At 41.3% G+C, this 16,917-nt stretch overlaps 3 protein-coding genes across 3 annotated transcripts in view; 1 reads left to right on the top strand and 2 right to left on the bottom strand.

Annotated features, from left to right (window-relative positions):
- Positions 1-645: 645 nt before the first annotated feature.
- Positions 646-5,518, bottom strand: lipg (lipase, endothelial). Its single transcript, XM_033972321.2, has 10 exons — positions 4,826-5,518; positions 3,830-4,020; positions 3,466-3,645; positions 2,708-2,819; positions 2,407-2,625; positions 2,086-2,328; positions 1,881-2,001; positions 1,563-1,790; positions 1,377-1,481; positions 646-1,297 (listed from the first exon to the last, which is right to left on the bottom strand). The coding sequence occupies exons 1-10, from the start codon at positions 4,908-4,910 to the stop codon at positions 1,285-1,287; spliced, it is 1,497 nt and encodes a 498-aa protein (XP_033828212.1). The 5' UTR covers positions 4,911-5,518; the 3' UTR covers positions 646-1,284.
- Positions 5,519-6,836: 1,318 nt separating this feature from the next.
- On the top strand, positions 6,837-13,143 carry LOC117375938 (E3 ubiquitin-protein ligase KCMF1-like). Its single transcript, XM_033972322.2, has 7 exons — positions 6,837-7,022; positions 8,417-8,584; positions 9,822-9,961; positions 10,241-10,342; positions 10,512-10,692; positions 11,005-11,311; positions 11,681-13,143. The coding sequence occupies exons 1-7, from the start codon at positions 7,007-7,009 to the stop codon at positions 12,009-12,011; spliced, it is 1,245 nt and encodes a 414-aa protein (XP_033828213.1). The 5' UTR covers positions 6,837-7,006; the 3' UTR covers positions 12,012-13,143.
- Positions 13,144-13,415: 272 nt separating this feature from the next.
- slc20a2 (solute carrier family 20 member 2) overlaps positions 13,416-16,917 on the bottom strand; it is a 28,516-nt gene continuing 25,014 nt past the window's right edge. The window contains 1 exon segment of the mRNA XM_055223992.1: positions 13,416-16,827. Coding sequence (XP_055079967.1) covers positions 16,663-16,827 — 165 coding nt within the window. The 3' untranslated portion in view covers positions 13,416-16,662.

The following is a 16,917-nucleotide window of genomic DNA, read 5'->3' as shown; positions in this document are numbered from 1 at the left end:
TCCAGCTGCACAGAACAAGTGACAGATAAAGTGAGGAGTGGCATAGTTGGTCACAGGCTCTTACTTAAGCTTCTAGGCATTTCTGTGAGACATGCCACGACACAGTATGGTGTGATCCTTTGAATATTTTCAGCATGTGTAATTCATTCTAGAACAAGGTTTCTGTGTTATGAGAGAAGACAATCTCTGGATCTTAGGTTTCAACATCAGAGGCAAAAAGTACAAACTATGATGTCATTATTTTAAGAGGACGTCCAGTAAATATGAATAACCTGCGCCTCTGATCTCGTGGTAGTATTTACAACACACAGGCTGTAGAAAAAGTCAGATAAGATCAGCTTTTCTCTTAACAGTTTAACTCGGAAGTTGTAAATTCCACTGCACCAACACGAAGCAACACTAAGACTTACAGTTCTGTTTAATTAGAATCTAACATTTATACTTCCTTCATCACTTTAGCTGAAATATAATATGTAATTCCATCCTGGAAATACTTAAGAAACCAAAACCAGAGTATTTAAATCACTTAAATTAGAAAAGGGAAACTGCAAAAACCACAAGATCTTTTCTTATTAGACTTATAAGAAAATCAATCTCTCATTTCTTCATTAAAAAGAAAAAAACAAACAAAACATACACACAAGGTAGTACAAATAATGTGAATTTATTTTTTCTTCCAAAAAGTTATTTACATTATGTACAATGACACACCCACGGATGAAGCATTATACAAGTACAAAAGGTACAGAAAGTGTATGTGTGTGTGTGTGTGTGTGTGTGTGTGTGTGCGCGCAAGGAGATGAGAATCTCTTCAGTGTTTCATCATTAATCTCTCAGTAACAACATACAACACAAACATTACAACTCAGACATGGCAAATACTGCATTAATAACAAATGCCTCATTGTGGAGTGTGCCTTCATAAATAACATTGGTCTTGCAGTGCTTTCATTTTCTTATAAATAAAAATAGTTTAAAATGTACAGTACCATGACTACAAATGCTGGTGTTTGTCCACAGACATTTGACTATATTCTACTTCACTAGTCCACACCAAAGGAACGTCCTGTAATCCGGGCAGTCCCGACACAGCTGGGAAAGCCTTTGTGCTTCTGCTCCTGCTCTGGGCAGACACCACTCACTGTCCAATGGAAACTCTGCAGGTTCAGTACAAGGCCTCCAGTCTCCTGCTTTGAAAAGTGCTTGTTCCAGAAGCCGTGGCTTCTTGTCTCTATGACGGGTCCCCAGGGTGATGGTGCATCAGTTGTTGGAAGTGCTAAGTCATTACATTGGCAGTCTGTGAATTAGAATTGGATTTAGTTTTCTCTAAAAAGGATAAAAATGAAAAGTACTTTATACGTAGAGTGTTTTCATACCGTTTTCGTGGTTTTGATTCCCAGCCATCACGGCATTTTACAAGTGTGAGGGACTCTCCTGGTGAAATGTCCATTTTTGACTCGTCTGGGACACAAAATGTAAACCTGGAAAGATATAAATCAACAGTGGTGAGGATTTTCTATTATAAACAAAATGCTGATAGTTTTTGTTTGGACTTCACTTACTTCTTTTGTGTTTCTCCGGCTTTCACACGGATACGCCGCACTTGTAGCACTGGTTTGTTCAAGCTGGTATTCCAGGACAAGAAATTTTTCTTAAGGCTTTTCAATATTGAGCTCCAGGATTCGGTCTCTCCTTCCCAGCTCAACTCAATCTTCAGCAGATCTCCAATGTCCTCTTCAGTAAACACCAAAAAGGTGTTAGTGGCGTTCAAACCGATTTTATTGTCAGGACTGAAAAAGGAAAAGAAAAATTCAAAATCAAAGGCTTGAAGTTAAATACTAAAGTGCATAGTTATAAATCCCATAACAGTGCATACTTACACATCTACATAAATGCCACTGGTATCGTTGTGGGCACCATGCAACTTGACATAAAATGTGGGATCCGGATCAACAGACAGTTTCCTGTCAAACACGTGCATCTTCATCTGGTAGTGGAAGCCTAAGATCACAACAAACAGCTGAAGTACTGTGATCCTCATTGGTGATTTCATTATAAACTGAGGCACAGATCTGAATAACTCACCTCCAAATGGAGTGTCAGCACGAGTCTTGAGGTACATTTTAGTGTTGCGTCTCTTGCGCATCTTTCTCGCATTGTAGCCAATATTGTTACAGCGGTTTTTGCGGCAGCTGAGACATATGCCCTTCTTGAAGCGATCTGGTCCGGTGCATTGGAAGGCATAGCTCATGTGGTCTTTATTCATAAGAGAGTCCACAAACAAGTGCACAGCTCGCTCATGTTCACATTTCACAACCTCCATGAAATCTACAGGAAGGAAACACACCTCCATGAACAAAACCATAACATACAGGATTATAGAAAATCACTGTCTGTTGAACTCACTTCCAGCCACTGTCAGAACATCACCAATCGAACAACCAGGCTGCCCGTCGCCTCCGTTGGGGTAGATGTCAATGTCTCCAATGGGCTCCTGGATGCCGATGCTGACTCCCAGGGCCCCGCGGGTGTAAGTGTGCAGCACATCCACAAAGTCTGCATCGTCTGAGGAGAGGCGCTTGTGCTCATCGGCCCCCTCAAACATGGGTCCAGCTGGGTCCAGGCCTAATCACAAAAGCAGAGATTACAAAGCTGCAGTTGGACAAAGATTTAAGGCGCACTATTAGACATTTTAAAGAATTCATACCGGTGATCCTTCCAATGGTCCCTTGTACAAATGTTCCAGCATAACCCGCTACGTGTGCGCCGAGACTGTACCCGATGAGGTGGACATTTTTCAAAGGTAGTTGTGTTTCATCCTAGAAAAAGAAGATAAACCTTCAACTTCGCTGCTGCCATTGTGAATACTGATCAGCATGAACAACCTGGATTTAAGCCAGCTATAATCAGTCATGCTCACATCTTCTCTGCTTTAGATCAGACCTACTACACACCGTCCCTTCATGCTACAGCGCCTCCACCATCTGCCCTAGTTTGTCTCTGTGAAAAAACGCTTTTGTGTGCGTTTACAACCAACTAGCAGGGGGATTTTCACTTTGTGTGCAGGCTAATTTTTGGGCAACTCATCTTAAAAGAGAACTGTCACATACCAAAGAAGTGCACAGAAGACTTGAACCTAATTACACGGTTTGGCACTGATGTTATAAAAAGAAAATTCAAGTGTTCTCCTGTTTTATTGCACATCACATTGCGAGTCAAATGCCTTCCAGGACACACAGTAATGTTACCTCAAGTCTGATCATGACAGCTCCACAAATCATCTCTAGAACTGAACACATGGGAACGTACGGTATCCATTTTCGTCACAGGCCTAAATACTAGAGACACCTAACGTTTATATACCACACGGAAGGAGAATACAGCAGACACGACCTTGGCTTCGGTATGTGAACCAGCTTGTGCACTAGTTTAGAAACTTGATAAAAGATTAGGAGTTTTACCAACCTGGAGCCAGTCGAGCATGTCCGCTATACTTCGTCCCACAAGGCGAGTATGGTTCACAGCATCGGGGTAGAGCTGCTGGGCCATTGATATCCAGTCAACCACCACCACATTGGCCTCAGTTTCTCGCTGCATCACGGCAGAGACGAGTTTGTGCATCCAGCTCTCAAACATCCCACTCATCTGTGAAGAAGAAAACCCAGATCAATCCGTCTGCATGACCCTGAAGACCTTTGCACAGGACAGATGCAAAGCTGTCTCTCATTCACTTGATACATTCTTCCACAGGGTTGAAAGGAAGTGTACTTTAAATGAGGGGCTAGACAGTAAATGCAATCATGTCCTATACATATATATTTAAACTTACCGTCCAGCCGTGGATAATAAAGATGCTTTTGGCTGTAGCGTTGAAGCCACATTCTTCTAAACACTCTTTTTTGCCGGTCTGTAAGTAGCAGCCCTCCTGCTCCAGATCTAGGCTTTTTCTCATGTTGAATTTAATCGTGCCTTCTTTGGAGTTGCTGTTCGTTGACAGTTCATCAAGATCACTGGCTTCACCTAACAAGAAAAGCAAAAGAACACATTTAGGGATGTCCAGGACCTTCCATTTAGTCCTTTTACAAATATCCAATGGGTTTTCCGTAGCATTTAAAGTCTGATGTGATATGGAAAGCTAGAATCTGCTTCTCCAGTGTTAAATCAATTTGTTCCTTTGCCACAAAATGCACTGTCAAGTCTGACTCTGTCCCACTTTTGCAGACAGACATCAAACTTTGAGAAAATAGGACAAAACATAAAGCTTTTACACCATGATTAGAAGAAACATTTATAGCTGGGGAGACTGGGGCGTTAGTTTTGTATAATTAACTAGTAAAGTCTATTAAAAATGGGAGTTGCAGTGTGCTTTGATTCCAGGGGCGCACAGCCAACAGTCAGATGTGAGGCGGTGAACGCAGTGCCCTTTGGAAGAGCCGGGTAAATGACTTCAGCTGGGATGAATTTTTATTGAGACTAAAACTGGTCTGTGGTAAAACGTGGATTCAGCGTAACCTACTTCCAAATATTTCCCACAGTCATGAGTTACTCCCAATAAGGACACGTACTGATGCGGCTTAATCCATTCCTGCTTTTCACGCTCACTTTCTGCCGCCACACTTGTTCACATGCAACTATATCAAGCAAGAAAATAAAATAAAACCCTGGCGACTCAAGATTTTATCCAATTTATAGACTATACGCACATTATTCTTTATTGAAACTGATTCTGGCGTCAAGTGGCAGCTGTGCGTAAAATGGGAACAGTTCAAATGATTGGAAAATGAAAATAGAATGAATGAACAATGGACAAAAAGCAAGAGCTTACCCTTAAGCACGGCGTTTTCCCCAAAAACTGAAGACACAAAGGCGCACTGTAGTAAAATCCACAGTGAAATGACTTTCTGAATCATTTCTTGATCTCAGGAGAATACAGAGAGATTGTAGTTTCCTGGTGAAAATGTGTTTTGTAAAAGGTTTGTGAGGTGTGAGCTTAAATATCCAGGGGCGACAAAGAGCCGATGGCGCGGTGCGTTTGGTGCGTTTGGTGCGATTAGTGCGCACTGGAGAGGTGCCGCTCAACAAATGTATTCACTGGCATCAAGCGACTCATTAGAGTTTTAAATAGTTTCTCCTTTTCAGTCATCTGATCATCGGCTGATCTATAGTGGATTCTATTGGTCAAGCCCCCGTTTTGTTGACGTTGAAAGGCGTGGCAAACTTGAATGAAGTCGTAGTATAAGCGGCTCACGTTGCGCGCCGGAGCTTGTGCTTGTTTTGGGGTGTGTATCTATACTTTTCTGACGCAAGATGCCATAAATGTAACCGTCCAGGCACGAAGAAGGTCACCTACCACCAGCTCGTCCAACCTGACTCTTATAGGCGCAGGAATAGTCTGTTCAGAGAGTGTTCAATGTCTTAAAAGGGAGAACCTGACTCATAGGAAGTCAGATACTTAGTACAGTACGACTACAGTTCTGTTAAGAGGGATTCCTGTGCTGTCTGTGTGTCATGTAGAGCTGTTACTGCCTTGTCCCGTGCACAGGGATGTTTCCACCCACAGAAAACGTTGAACCCGCTGCTGCTGTGGCGCTGTGCCAAAGCTCAGCGCACAATGGGGGATGCAAATTGAGAGCGCAGAATGGGGGTGCAAATAATAATAGTAAAAATATATATCCCTCCCTACGTATGTTTAGTTATTTGAAATGATCACAATCCGACCATCTCTGAGGCTGTTTCATAGACTGTCTAAGATAAATAAGGTTATGGTATTTTCCCAATATGAAACACATATGTTGTGTTTGCACCGCTGATTTATTTGCTTAATTAGCACAAATATGCACATTTCAGCATTGGCCCTAATTGGCCATGTGTTAATAAACATATCATATGCTCGTGCGAGCAGCAGAGGTTACTGCAGTTCAGTGATGCAATGTGATACAGACTATATTACACTGCAGCATAGTACACAATGATTTTATAAAAACTAAAAACCTTATCATTTTATTACACTTGGTCTTTTTCATAACCTACAAATTTGGCTATAAGGATATAGTTTGTTTGTTAGAATTTTTTTTTTTTTTTCCCAGCAATCTTCTGCTGTTCAGACTCTTGCAGCACTGTAGCCACCTCATGTTTCTATTCTGAGGTTTTAGCCCAGGTTTTAGATTTTAGGCCAACTCTTTGTTTTGAACTTTATGTTTTGGGGAAAAACGACATACGTTTATCTGTTTAGTCTTTACTTTATCATTTTAATTGATCTTGATCGAACTGTTTATGTGCCTATAACAGGCTGGTGTGGTGGGGGATGTCATATGACCTATTCACAGATCAGATGCAACAAGTTTCCCTCGTCACTGGCCTTTCCATGGTTATAAGAATTTTCATACACAGAACCCGACTCGTCATTTTAAAATTTGCATATTAGTAATATTTACCTGCCCACGCAGCTCTATTAAACTGGCCTATATGTCTAACATGACCATTTGCTAATAAGGATTACTAACTTGACTTGTGCCTCATTAACTTAATTTATATCTTATTTGCATAAATATACACACATATATTATAAATATGTTACATGTTTGAATAGATATATATAGGTATAAACCTGTATTTCAGGCTCAGAGTAAAGCCACAGCGCCCCCGTGTGTCCGGAGGCGCACAGTGCGGCGTACAGTGACACAGCAGGAGACGCAGCACTGCCCCTGTGGATCAGGGCTCAGAGTAAAGCTACAGCGCCCTCATGTGTCCGGAGGGGCGCAGTGCGGTGTACAGTGACACACTGTGGATCAGAGCTCAGAGTAAAGCTACAGCGCCCTCATGTGTCCGGAGGGGCGCAGTGCGGTGTACAGTGACACAGCAGGAGACGCAGGGGGGCAGTGTGCCAGAGCGGATCCTTCATGAGGGAAGAGGCCAGGGACAGCCCCGGCTTCTCCTCTCTACACACACACTATTTTGTATTCTACGCCGGGGAGCCCGAGACGGGGCCTGCATCAGTATTCATAGGATGTCCCGTCATGAAGGTAAAATCACATTCAAAACAGATAAAAAGCAAGTCAGAGTTTGCAATCGGAAATAAAAGAGCGCTGCTAGCTAACGGAAGCTAGCCGCGAGTGTCTTGTTTGCATCCATTTCAAGCTAACACCTGCTAATGCTATCTGCAAGTCTGCAGAGTCAGTTTGCAAGAACACAGCTTGTTAATCATCTACTGAGGTGTTTATCTTCTATCAGGAGGCCTTATTCGACACATTTGCGTTTTAATAAATGTTACAGTTAAACTCGTAAAACCAAAACAACATTGACAAACATGCGGAAGAGCCGTGGTCATGTTCGCTGCTGTTAGCTTTGACTGTTCTGTAGGTTACTCATGGACAGGAGCGAGGACAGGGACAAACACAGCAGCTTTTACTCAGACACGGCCCTTTTCACACCTTTCAGTCATGTGATTGAGTTCTTGGTGTAAGGACCTGCTCACACTCCGTTTGTGGCGTTAGTGGGTTTGGCGATGGCAGAGCCACAGATCCTCGTCCTTGTGTCCAACCTTGTTGATCCTGAAGTTTGATGTGAGACACTGTCATAAACTGTCTGTCAAACCCCTCTGTGGGGAAAAAGTTGAGTGTAGTGTTAAGGTCAGAGCACAGGGACCAGCGGAGTCACTGTGCAGTGAAAACCATTTGCTTTGTCACATCCTGCGATCTCCAAACACTGAGCGTGTTTTAGCAAAGTTTCAGGTGGTTCATTCAATTCACTAACATTAAACACAATATAAACGTGTTATTTCATTTTCACATGAGTCCAAGTCTGACCAGCAGGGCTAAGAGCTTTCACGAGCTGCAGATGAGGGCACTACAGACAGCACTGGTGTCATACAATACACTTGACTGCACGACTGTCCAAGTCAATCAAGAATGGGGTGCACCTAACATAGGGCATACCATTTGTGTACGTTGACATGACGTGAGTTTGTTTTGTTAGACGCATTTCTCATCAGAGAAACAGGATTATATTTTTAGGTCATGATTTGTAGCGTGTCTGTTATTAATGAGAATAGAGTTTGGGATCAAATGTAACATAAATGACCAGTCACACAGACGGTGGCTCCCTCTTTTCTGCATCACTCGAGGAAAAACTAAAACATAACTCTGCTCACACCACTCCATCTTTCCCATAATCAGGGAAAAAATTAGCTACATAAAATCCTTCTTTATGAAAGAAAAAATGATTTTTCTACTTAATGGCCAAACATCCATAGCTTTGCATTAGAAAAAAAACACATAAAGAAAATAAAATTTATAAATAAAGGGGAAAAAGTCTAACCTTGGGATAACTGTAAATTATCAGAGATGTGATGACACAAAACCAGCCTCTATACTGAGCACTACTGTCTCTGTTACTGATGTTCCTTGTATTCCTCTAGGTGTCAGCTGTGATGCATGTTTGAAAGGCAACTTCAGAGGTCGGCGATACAAATGTTTAATCTGCTACGACTACGACTTGTGTGCGTCATGTTATGAGAGCGGTGCAACAACAACCAGACACACAACAGAGCATCCCATGCAATGTATATTAACAAGAGTCGACTTTGGTAAGTTTGACATCACGTGTCACTCTGTGGTTTTGCTTCTGTTATTGTTTTTGTTTTTTTTATCTGCAAAATGAGCACTGTCACTCTACACTATTTAGGTTTTTATTGTTTCATTGACAATTTGTCGGTGTGACTGTGAGGACAACTGAGTCCTAAAATCCACACATTTAGCTGATTTTAAGAAATGAGTCAAGTACATGAAAATATTGTATTATGTCAAATCCTGTTTTTTTCAGGAGCCATTGTTCAATGTTGTTAATGATTTTAAACTTGACAAACATGTAAAAAAAACAACACTCCAGATATAGATATTTTTTCTAATGATAAGAAGAAATAAGATACATTTAAGATAAAATAAAAGTAAATCAATACTACTACACTAAAAGGTGAAGCTACTCAGTTACTAATAACCAATGCTAAACCTAGTATCAAACCTAGATCAGTGGTTCTCAGCCTTTTTCAGTCACAACCTCCAAACACAAAAAACAGACTACCAGAAAAACGATAAATTAGCCTTATGTCCAACGTTTGATTTTATTTTCAGGATATATACCTAATATTAATTTAGTAAACCAACAACTAGGAGTCTAGACTTTCACAGTGCATTTGAACGGTGTCTAGTGAGGATGTCACAATATCAAATGTGTCATGATTATTATGAGAAAAAACATCTTGATTTAATTCATGATTAGTGACACCATGACCACAATAGTGAGATCCTTAATTTTCTTTAATTTACATGATCTAATATGTCACAATCTGTGATGTGGTTTATGAAATTGAACTGTCTGAATGATAAAGTTGAAGTGATAAAAACTGCCTCGTAAACTTTACATTAATAAGATTAGATAGATTAAATACATTTAACAGAAATTACTTCATTTTGCCTCTGAAATTCTCACAATTATATTTCTTCATTTTATATTGTGACCTGAATAATCATGATTATCAATGAAGAAGGCTGGACATTGGTGATGGTATTGAGTTTAAGACTACTGCAGACATTTTCAGTTTTTCTCCATATTGTCTGGAGAAACCCTGAAATAACAATGGCTATAAATATACTACATTTTATTTTAAAAAGTGTGAAAAGTTAATTAAGGATTAAATGTATTTAGTTGGTTCATTGTGTCCCATAAGTTGGCCAAAAGAGTATTTATAACTCAAAAGTACATTGTGAGATTCCCTGTAGAATGTGTGTAATGAAGTCATGTGATTCTGACTGTTGTTTCCTCAGACCTGTATTACGGAGGAGAGGCCTTCTCAGTGGAGCAGCCTCAGGCCTTCACATGTCCATACTGTGGCAGGATGGGCTACACAGAGATGTCTCTGCAGGAGCATGTGGCTGCTGAACACACAGAGACCTCCACAGAAGTGGTGTGTTCAAATCTGTCTCTAGTTAAATCTGTCATCTATGATTAGGGATGAGTTATTGTTTATCAGTGATGTCTGAGGGTTTCCCCTGATATTGGTCTTAAGTTTGATCCTTGCTATGGATTTTGTATCTGCAGATATTGGTTACGGGGCATAACAGCAGACACATATATCGACTCATAAATAACATATCAAATAGGGATGGTCCAATCCAAAAATGTTTTATTGATTTTTGTGATTTTTAAACATTTTTTAATTACATTTGCATCTTTTCCTTTTTAGATCTGCCCCATATGTGCAGCGTTGCCAGGTGGGGATCCAAATCATGTGACTGATGACTTTGCTGCTCATCTCACACTTGAACACAGAGCACCTAGAGACTTGATATCCTTTGACTCTTACACTGGGTTTTATTTCTATGTAGTTTTTGGTTGTATTTATCGTATAACCATTTGTTAGCGTGGATGCAAAGTGATCGCATGCTTTTCTAATTGAAGAAAAAGTATTAACTTTTTCTTGTGTGAAGGTATTTTTCTTTAACAGCAGTTTCCACGATGAGTCCAGTGGCGTCAGGCACGTCAGGAGAATGTTTCACCCGGGCCGTGGGTTAGGGGGACCCCGAGCCCGTAGGTCAAACATGCACTTCAATAGCAGCACCACAGGGGGGCTCTCTACCAGTCAAAGCGCCTCACAGAGCTCCAACTACAGCAGAGAGGCCATGGACCCCATAGCAGGTCAGCCTGACACCCATGCACCATGCGATGTGTTTACTACTTCAGGTTCACTCAATGAGGGGCATAGAATGTGTCAATGTTTTTTATTAAAAATAATAAATAAGCCCAGAAGTAATGACATGGTCCAAGTCTGTTTAAATAAGAACTTGTCGGATGCACCATCTTTACCCCTAAGAGACTCAAATCAAACTTACAACTTGTCTAAACTATTAACAAACACAGGTGAAGCTGTAAAAAACACAAGGCCATTACCATCATGAATAATATAATGACGGTATTGATGTATTCTCTTCTCTCACCTGTCGTTTGCAGAGCTCCTGTCCCAGTTGTCCGGGGTGAGGCGGTCTGCAGGGGGTCAGCTCAGCGCAGGTCCGTCGGCCTCTCAGCTGCAGCAGCTGCAGATGCAGTTACAGTTGGAGCGGCAGCAGGCGCAGGCAGCGCGGCAGCAGCTGGAGTCTGCCCGAAACGCCTCCCGGATCTCTGGTCGCTCCAACGCCATTCTGTCCAACTCCACCACCACGAACCCCAGCACCAACATGAACCCCAGCGCTAGCCCAAACCCAGGACCCCCAGAGCCCTCACAACACACCGCACACAGCTCCCAGTTTCTACTCAGCAGGTGCTACACTCACTCAACACTCAGAAAAAACTAATCTGTAGTAAAAATATATTAGCCAGAATATTTTGCCTTGCTCTGCAAGCTGGAGTTTTCAAAGTTGGGAAAATTAATTTTTTTAAGACTTCCAATGAATGTTTTTTTAGACTGAAACAAACCAAAGCACATGGCAGCATGAACACGAGTAGGCGGGTGGGCTTAGAATCATATAGTCATCTTCATGAAAGTTTTCAAAGGACGCTCTTCAGATAATTAGTGCTATCATTATGAGCTCAGTAATGTTTTTCTAGCTGTTGGTCATGACATGTTTTTGTGTTGAATATAAAGCCTGAAGTGTTAGACTTAATAAAGTGACCTCTTTGTGCTGTGCAGGCTCAGTGAGCCGCGGTTGTCTGAGGTGGAGCGGCAGGCGTGTGAGGCCCAGTGGGCAGACCGGAGCCTGTTTGTTACGGAGCTGTTGCTGTCCACTCTGCTGCACGACGAAGACGCCTCCGCCTCTTCCTCAGAGGATGACGATGACGGCCATGCCCCTGTGAGGAATTTTGCAGATTTCCAGGCCATGGGCTGCGTGGAAGTCATGACCTTAGATGTGGCTTTGGAGAACCTCAATCTTAGAGAGAGCACGACAGTGTCAAGCAAGTCAACGAAACCCACAACTAAAACAGCGCCTATGAAAAAAGAGCCCCCTGCCCCTCCCCTTTGATGACCCGATCTTTGCCTCCCGATAACACCATTGTGATGGCTGACCGCGCGTCTGCTCAACTGCCAATGGATGACAAAAAACTGCGGATCTTTTTGGCTTTTTTTTAGTGATTGTCATTTCAGCTCTGTCACTCACTCTCAACCCCATGTTTATTAAGTTGTGTACACTGAATAAAAGTAGTGAGACGAGAGAATGTGAGAGCAAGCGTGGTGGGTGTGTGGAAGAAAGTAAATAACTTTATAAATATATTATAGAAGAAATCTATTGGAAAGTTGATAATCAGCTCAACATAAGGCGTTTTCCTTTGCAAATGGGCAAATATAGTCTTTTAAGAGACAGTCGTCACCTTCACCCCAGGAGAGGAAGCAGACAGAATGCTCTCCTGTTGAAACGCTGCTGTATTTATAGTTAGTTGTTAAAGAAGTGCTTGGATGGTTTACCACAACTTAAGCATGAGCTTAAATCACCATGTGCCCATTTTTATCTGCACCGTCACTAAATGGGGAGGACCTTTTATGTTCACACACACCCGAAGAGCTGTAATTAACGGTGCTATTGCCTCAATGGTGGCATTTCTGCACCAGTACTTGTACACAGACTGATGGCTTTGGTTGGTTCTTATACATGTCCGGTTTAACCACTCCCTTTATGTGACGTCACCTGTTTTGGGTCATGTGACCTTGCTTTATATTGACTGGGCACTTTGCAGTTGCATATCCAGTGTCTATTTGTGTACACTACAAATGCTTTACATAAAGGCGACACACGACAGACCGAAACATGAACATTGTCTACTCTCTCTGGCCTTTCTAAACAGAAGAAACACACATAGTCTTCTTACGGTTGCTTTTTCCCCTTCTTTCTGAAGACCAGATGCATCCACCTCCAGCTTCCTGTGATCTCAAATTAATTCTTTGTTGATTAGTCATGAATGCAAAGATGACTCATGTGACTTGAAGGATAATCATGTATACTCTTTCATTCATGAATCACTCGAGAACTTTGTATGCCTCCACTACTACCTGAAGAAATGCAATGTATGTTTTTTGGCTCAGCACACAGGCCAAATCACAGGGTAAACTCAAGTGTGGAGGACAATAAAATGTTTTGGATGGAAACAAACTAACCCCAATCTGTACTCTCGTTTGTCTTTTTGCTGTGCATCTATGACCAGAACATGAATCAGATCTTAGCGAAACTGCAGTGGTTAGTGAGAACGTGACAGTGGCTGAATTATAACCGAGGCTAAGACCATAAATAACAGCCTGGAAGCAATTGGCGCATTCATCAAGTCTTTAAAGGTTGCTGCAGTAAACCAAAGGAACACAGATTATACACAGTTTGAAGTCTTTTCACAGGAGAATGAAGTGTTGAATAAAAAAGTGAGAAATGACAGGACACGCATTTCATCTTTGTAATTTTAATTCCCATAATTTACTTGAATGCAGACATCTTACCACTAAAATTTTAAATAAAACATTACAGTACATTATATGCAAATCAAAATACCTTAAAGATTTGTAGAAACAGGCTACATTTTTTAAAATTCATTTATTACTGTACTTTGTAGAACTAGACAGTCAAATAGCAGTAAACGGTAAAAGACAACACAGCTGTTAAGCCTGCAGGCCAGCCAAGGAGCACATTCTGAAAAACGGACTACAAAACAAATAAGACAGCAGCACGCCATATCCGGAGTCTGCTTCAACGGGACACCCAGGGACCTTTCATAACTACACTGTGTATTGCACATTCAGGGAGGAGGAAATAGCACAAGTTTTCCCATTATTACATCAAAAGAAGTATTAAAAGAAATCCAAGAACTGGGCTCCCTCAATGGCAATCACAGAACTACTGGGCAGTTACAAGGCTGATGTGAATGTCCCTTTCAGCAGGGGAAGTGCCCCTCCCAGTGGCTGCAGAAAACAACATTTGTCCAATTTTTTTTTTGACATTTTTTTGTATGCATCATGTCAAAAACATAACTGCCAACTTCTAGTTTCAGCCACCAGAGGGTGATATTTGCATTCCCCTTCATTGGAGCAGTGCCTCCCTTTTGGCCCATCAGGACTGAATGCATGAGAACATCAATGACAGTGAAAGTTACAAGGGCTTAAGATCCAAATCTACCCACACATTTAATCCTGTACAGTGTTTGACTAATGTAACTGACAGCAGAGCAGAGCTGGGCTGCTACAGATGATATGGACTGATAATTATTTTAATCCTGATTCAGATGATAAATAGTTGACACAGTGTCTCATTTTTTGCTACTTGGGCACTTAATGTAGAAGCTAGACATATTAGATTAATAATGACAATCACCTTCCTTGTGGATTCCAGTGAGTCAGTGATTTTGCAGTGGGCAGTGTCTGGACTTTAAGCCTTTGTAAATCACATTCAAATGAAAAATGTTTTCATTGTCCAGTTGTCAGTTCCCAATTGAGCTCAACAGTGCCCTAATCTAAGCACTCATGAAAGAAGCAACAGGGAAACAAAATTACAAAGTGTTTTCATCTAAAGTTCAAAAATAAAAATGATCATTTAGAAATCTGATCTATTGGCAACCTGCACACCATTCTACACGTTGGAGGACACACTGCACGTCGCAATGGCACCACAGAAAAGGTGACGCAGTGTTTATTTGCGCCCTCTCTGGTGAGATATACTCCACTTCCAATTTACAATCAGCTGACTGCAGTGTGTTCTCTGAAGTGTTTGGAAGCCCACCTGGGTTAAAACGCAAGATATGGTAGAAAAATATACTTTTGATGACATTTCTCTAGTTAGTTTCTTCATTAGTGAATTGCACCCATCCATGTAGTGTTTAAACATTATCGTAGCAGTGTAAAGAGACCCAGATCATGATTAGCACTACTACCACCACAGCAATAAGCATGAGATCACCACGCGTGCACACAACATCCGCCTTCTCTCTCACTCTAGACACTTCTGGCTATTTTTCTTGCACTTAAAATTTATGTTTAATAGTTTCGTCTTTCATTGGCATCATTAGGCATCTTTTTTTTATCATATACTCTACAATAATAATGTTACAATGTAAACACCACAGTACTCATTTACTGTCTTTAAAGTAAAACACGAGGTTACAAGGCAAGAGGCTACGTAAGCAGAATTTCAAATAAAGGAGAAAGAAAATTATACCACAAGAACAAAACGTTGCAACACATGGCATCAAGTTTGTTCAAATAAAAAAAAGGTTTAGACTTTGTTCATCTACAGGTCAGGTGACCTTGTTAAAAAGCTGGTGATGATCCTTACTATCCCCCCGAAAGTTTTTTTTTTTTTTTTTAGTTCTCCGCAGACTTGACTATCGTATTGAACTCTGCACCTTGACACAAGCTACACATGTGGCTGGGGAGGTCAATTCCCCTGTTTTTACATGTCTGCATAACCGCCTAAGATAAAGCACAGTTTGTTCTTGGTTTTAGTGTTCGATATGAATGACACAACCCCATGTGTGAGAGAACAAGGCTTTTTCAAGATCTGGAGGCCTCAAACACATGATCGAGCTGAAGCCCAGATATTAGACAGGCAAAAACGAGTCCGATAGCAACTGACCCAGGGACAGATGTATAAAAGGCAACGTACAAAACACCGATATGACAATGGCTCTAGCGTTTGGCCATCTTGATATGGCAAAACCAACTACTTTGGCCTGGTGCTTAAAAAATAAATTCAATTTGATTATCCATTTTCAAATACTGGTATTTAAAAAAATCATTTCTATTTGGAGAAAGTATTAATGTAGGACCCAAGTCTATGTACATATTATATATTGAATGAGTACAAATGTTGATGAAATTAGGCATCCAGTAAAGGGGAAAAAAAAAACAAAAAACACAAGAGGCCTCCAATTTACATTTAAAACAAATTATGATCCCCACATACCCAAAAACTCTTCACGGACATTATTTATATACAAATTACAGTATAATACATCATTAAAAAATGAGACCCATCTCCAAAAACATACAGGAGCTCTTGATAACAAAAATCAACTCGTTTAAGCAATCAGGTTTCTATGGTAACGTATGGTAAATAAAAAGCAGAGTGACAACCCCACCACCCTACTCTCAGATTGCTCTCGTCCCGTTCTACCAGTACTGGATGTTACGGAAGTTGACAGATGGGTTGGTTTGCCACATGCACAGCGATTTGTTTTAAAGCAATTAACTTTAAAGCAAGCAGCAATTTTCAAAACTCAACAATATGTACATTTTGTTTTTCATCTGGCATGTTGGAATACTACTCTGAAAGTAGTTTTACTACAGGCTTTGCCTTTGTGTGCTATCTGATTTTTTTCATAAATAAAGACACTGCAGTTGTCGCTGTGTACAAAGCCCCAATTATTCATTTTTTTCTCCAAATGTTTATATACAGCAGATAAAGTAATACATGTTGGCATGTTCAAAGAGAAGAGTAAAATTGATCAGAAACTCAACAACACAAAAACACATGTGACCAACCCTTGTCAAATCCACAGTACAAACGAGCCTCTCCTGTCTGCTCTTGTGTTGTATGCGCAGTCACCTCGTTCTCTCGTTTCCGTTCATCTTTGCCTTTGCTGTGATTTTTATCTTCTTTCTCTTCTTGCGCCCCCTCGACTGTTGGCCCTTCCTGGCACCTCTCAGACGAAGGGCAGGATGCCATACACGAACAAGGCCATGATGGCAGCGCTGAACAGGCCGGCGACGGGCACCGTGACGAACCAGGCCAGGAAGATGTTTCGGAAGAGTCGCCAGTCCACCGCCTTTTTGGAGCGGATCCAACCCACTGCCACCACGGAGCCCACCTGCGACGAAGAGCCAGGGACCAAATCAGCAGCAGCACGGACCAAGTAAAGACATGACACAACAGTGAGGAGAGGCTCCAGGCTTTTTGG

Source organism: Periophthalmus magnuspinnatus, chromosome 9, assembly GCF_009829125.3.
Source record: "Periophthalmus magnuspinnatus isolate fPerMag1 chromosome 9, fPerMag1.2.pri, whole genome shotgun sequence".
Taxonomy (NCBI): domain Eukaryota; kingdom Metazoa; phylum Chordata; class Actinopteri; order Gobiiformes; family Gobiidae; genus Periophthalmus; species Periophthalmus magnuspinnatus.
This window is presented reverse-complemented; position numbering and strand designations above follow the sequence as displayed.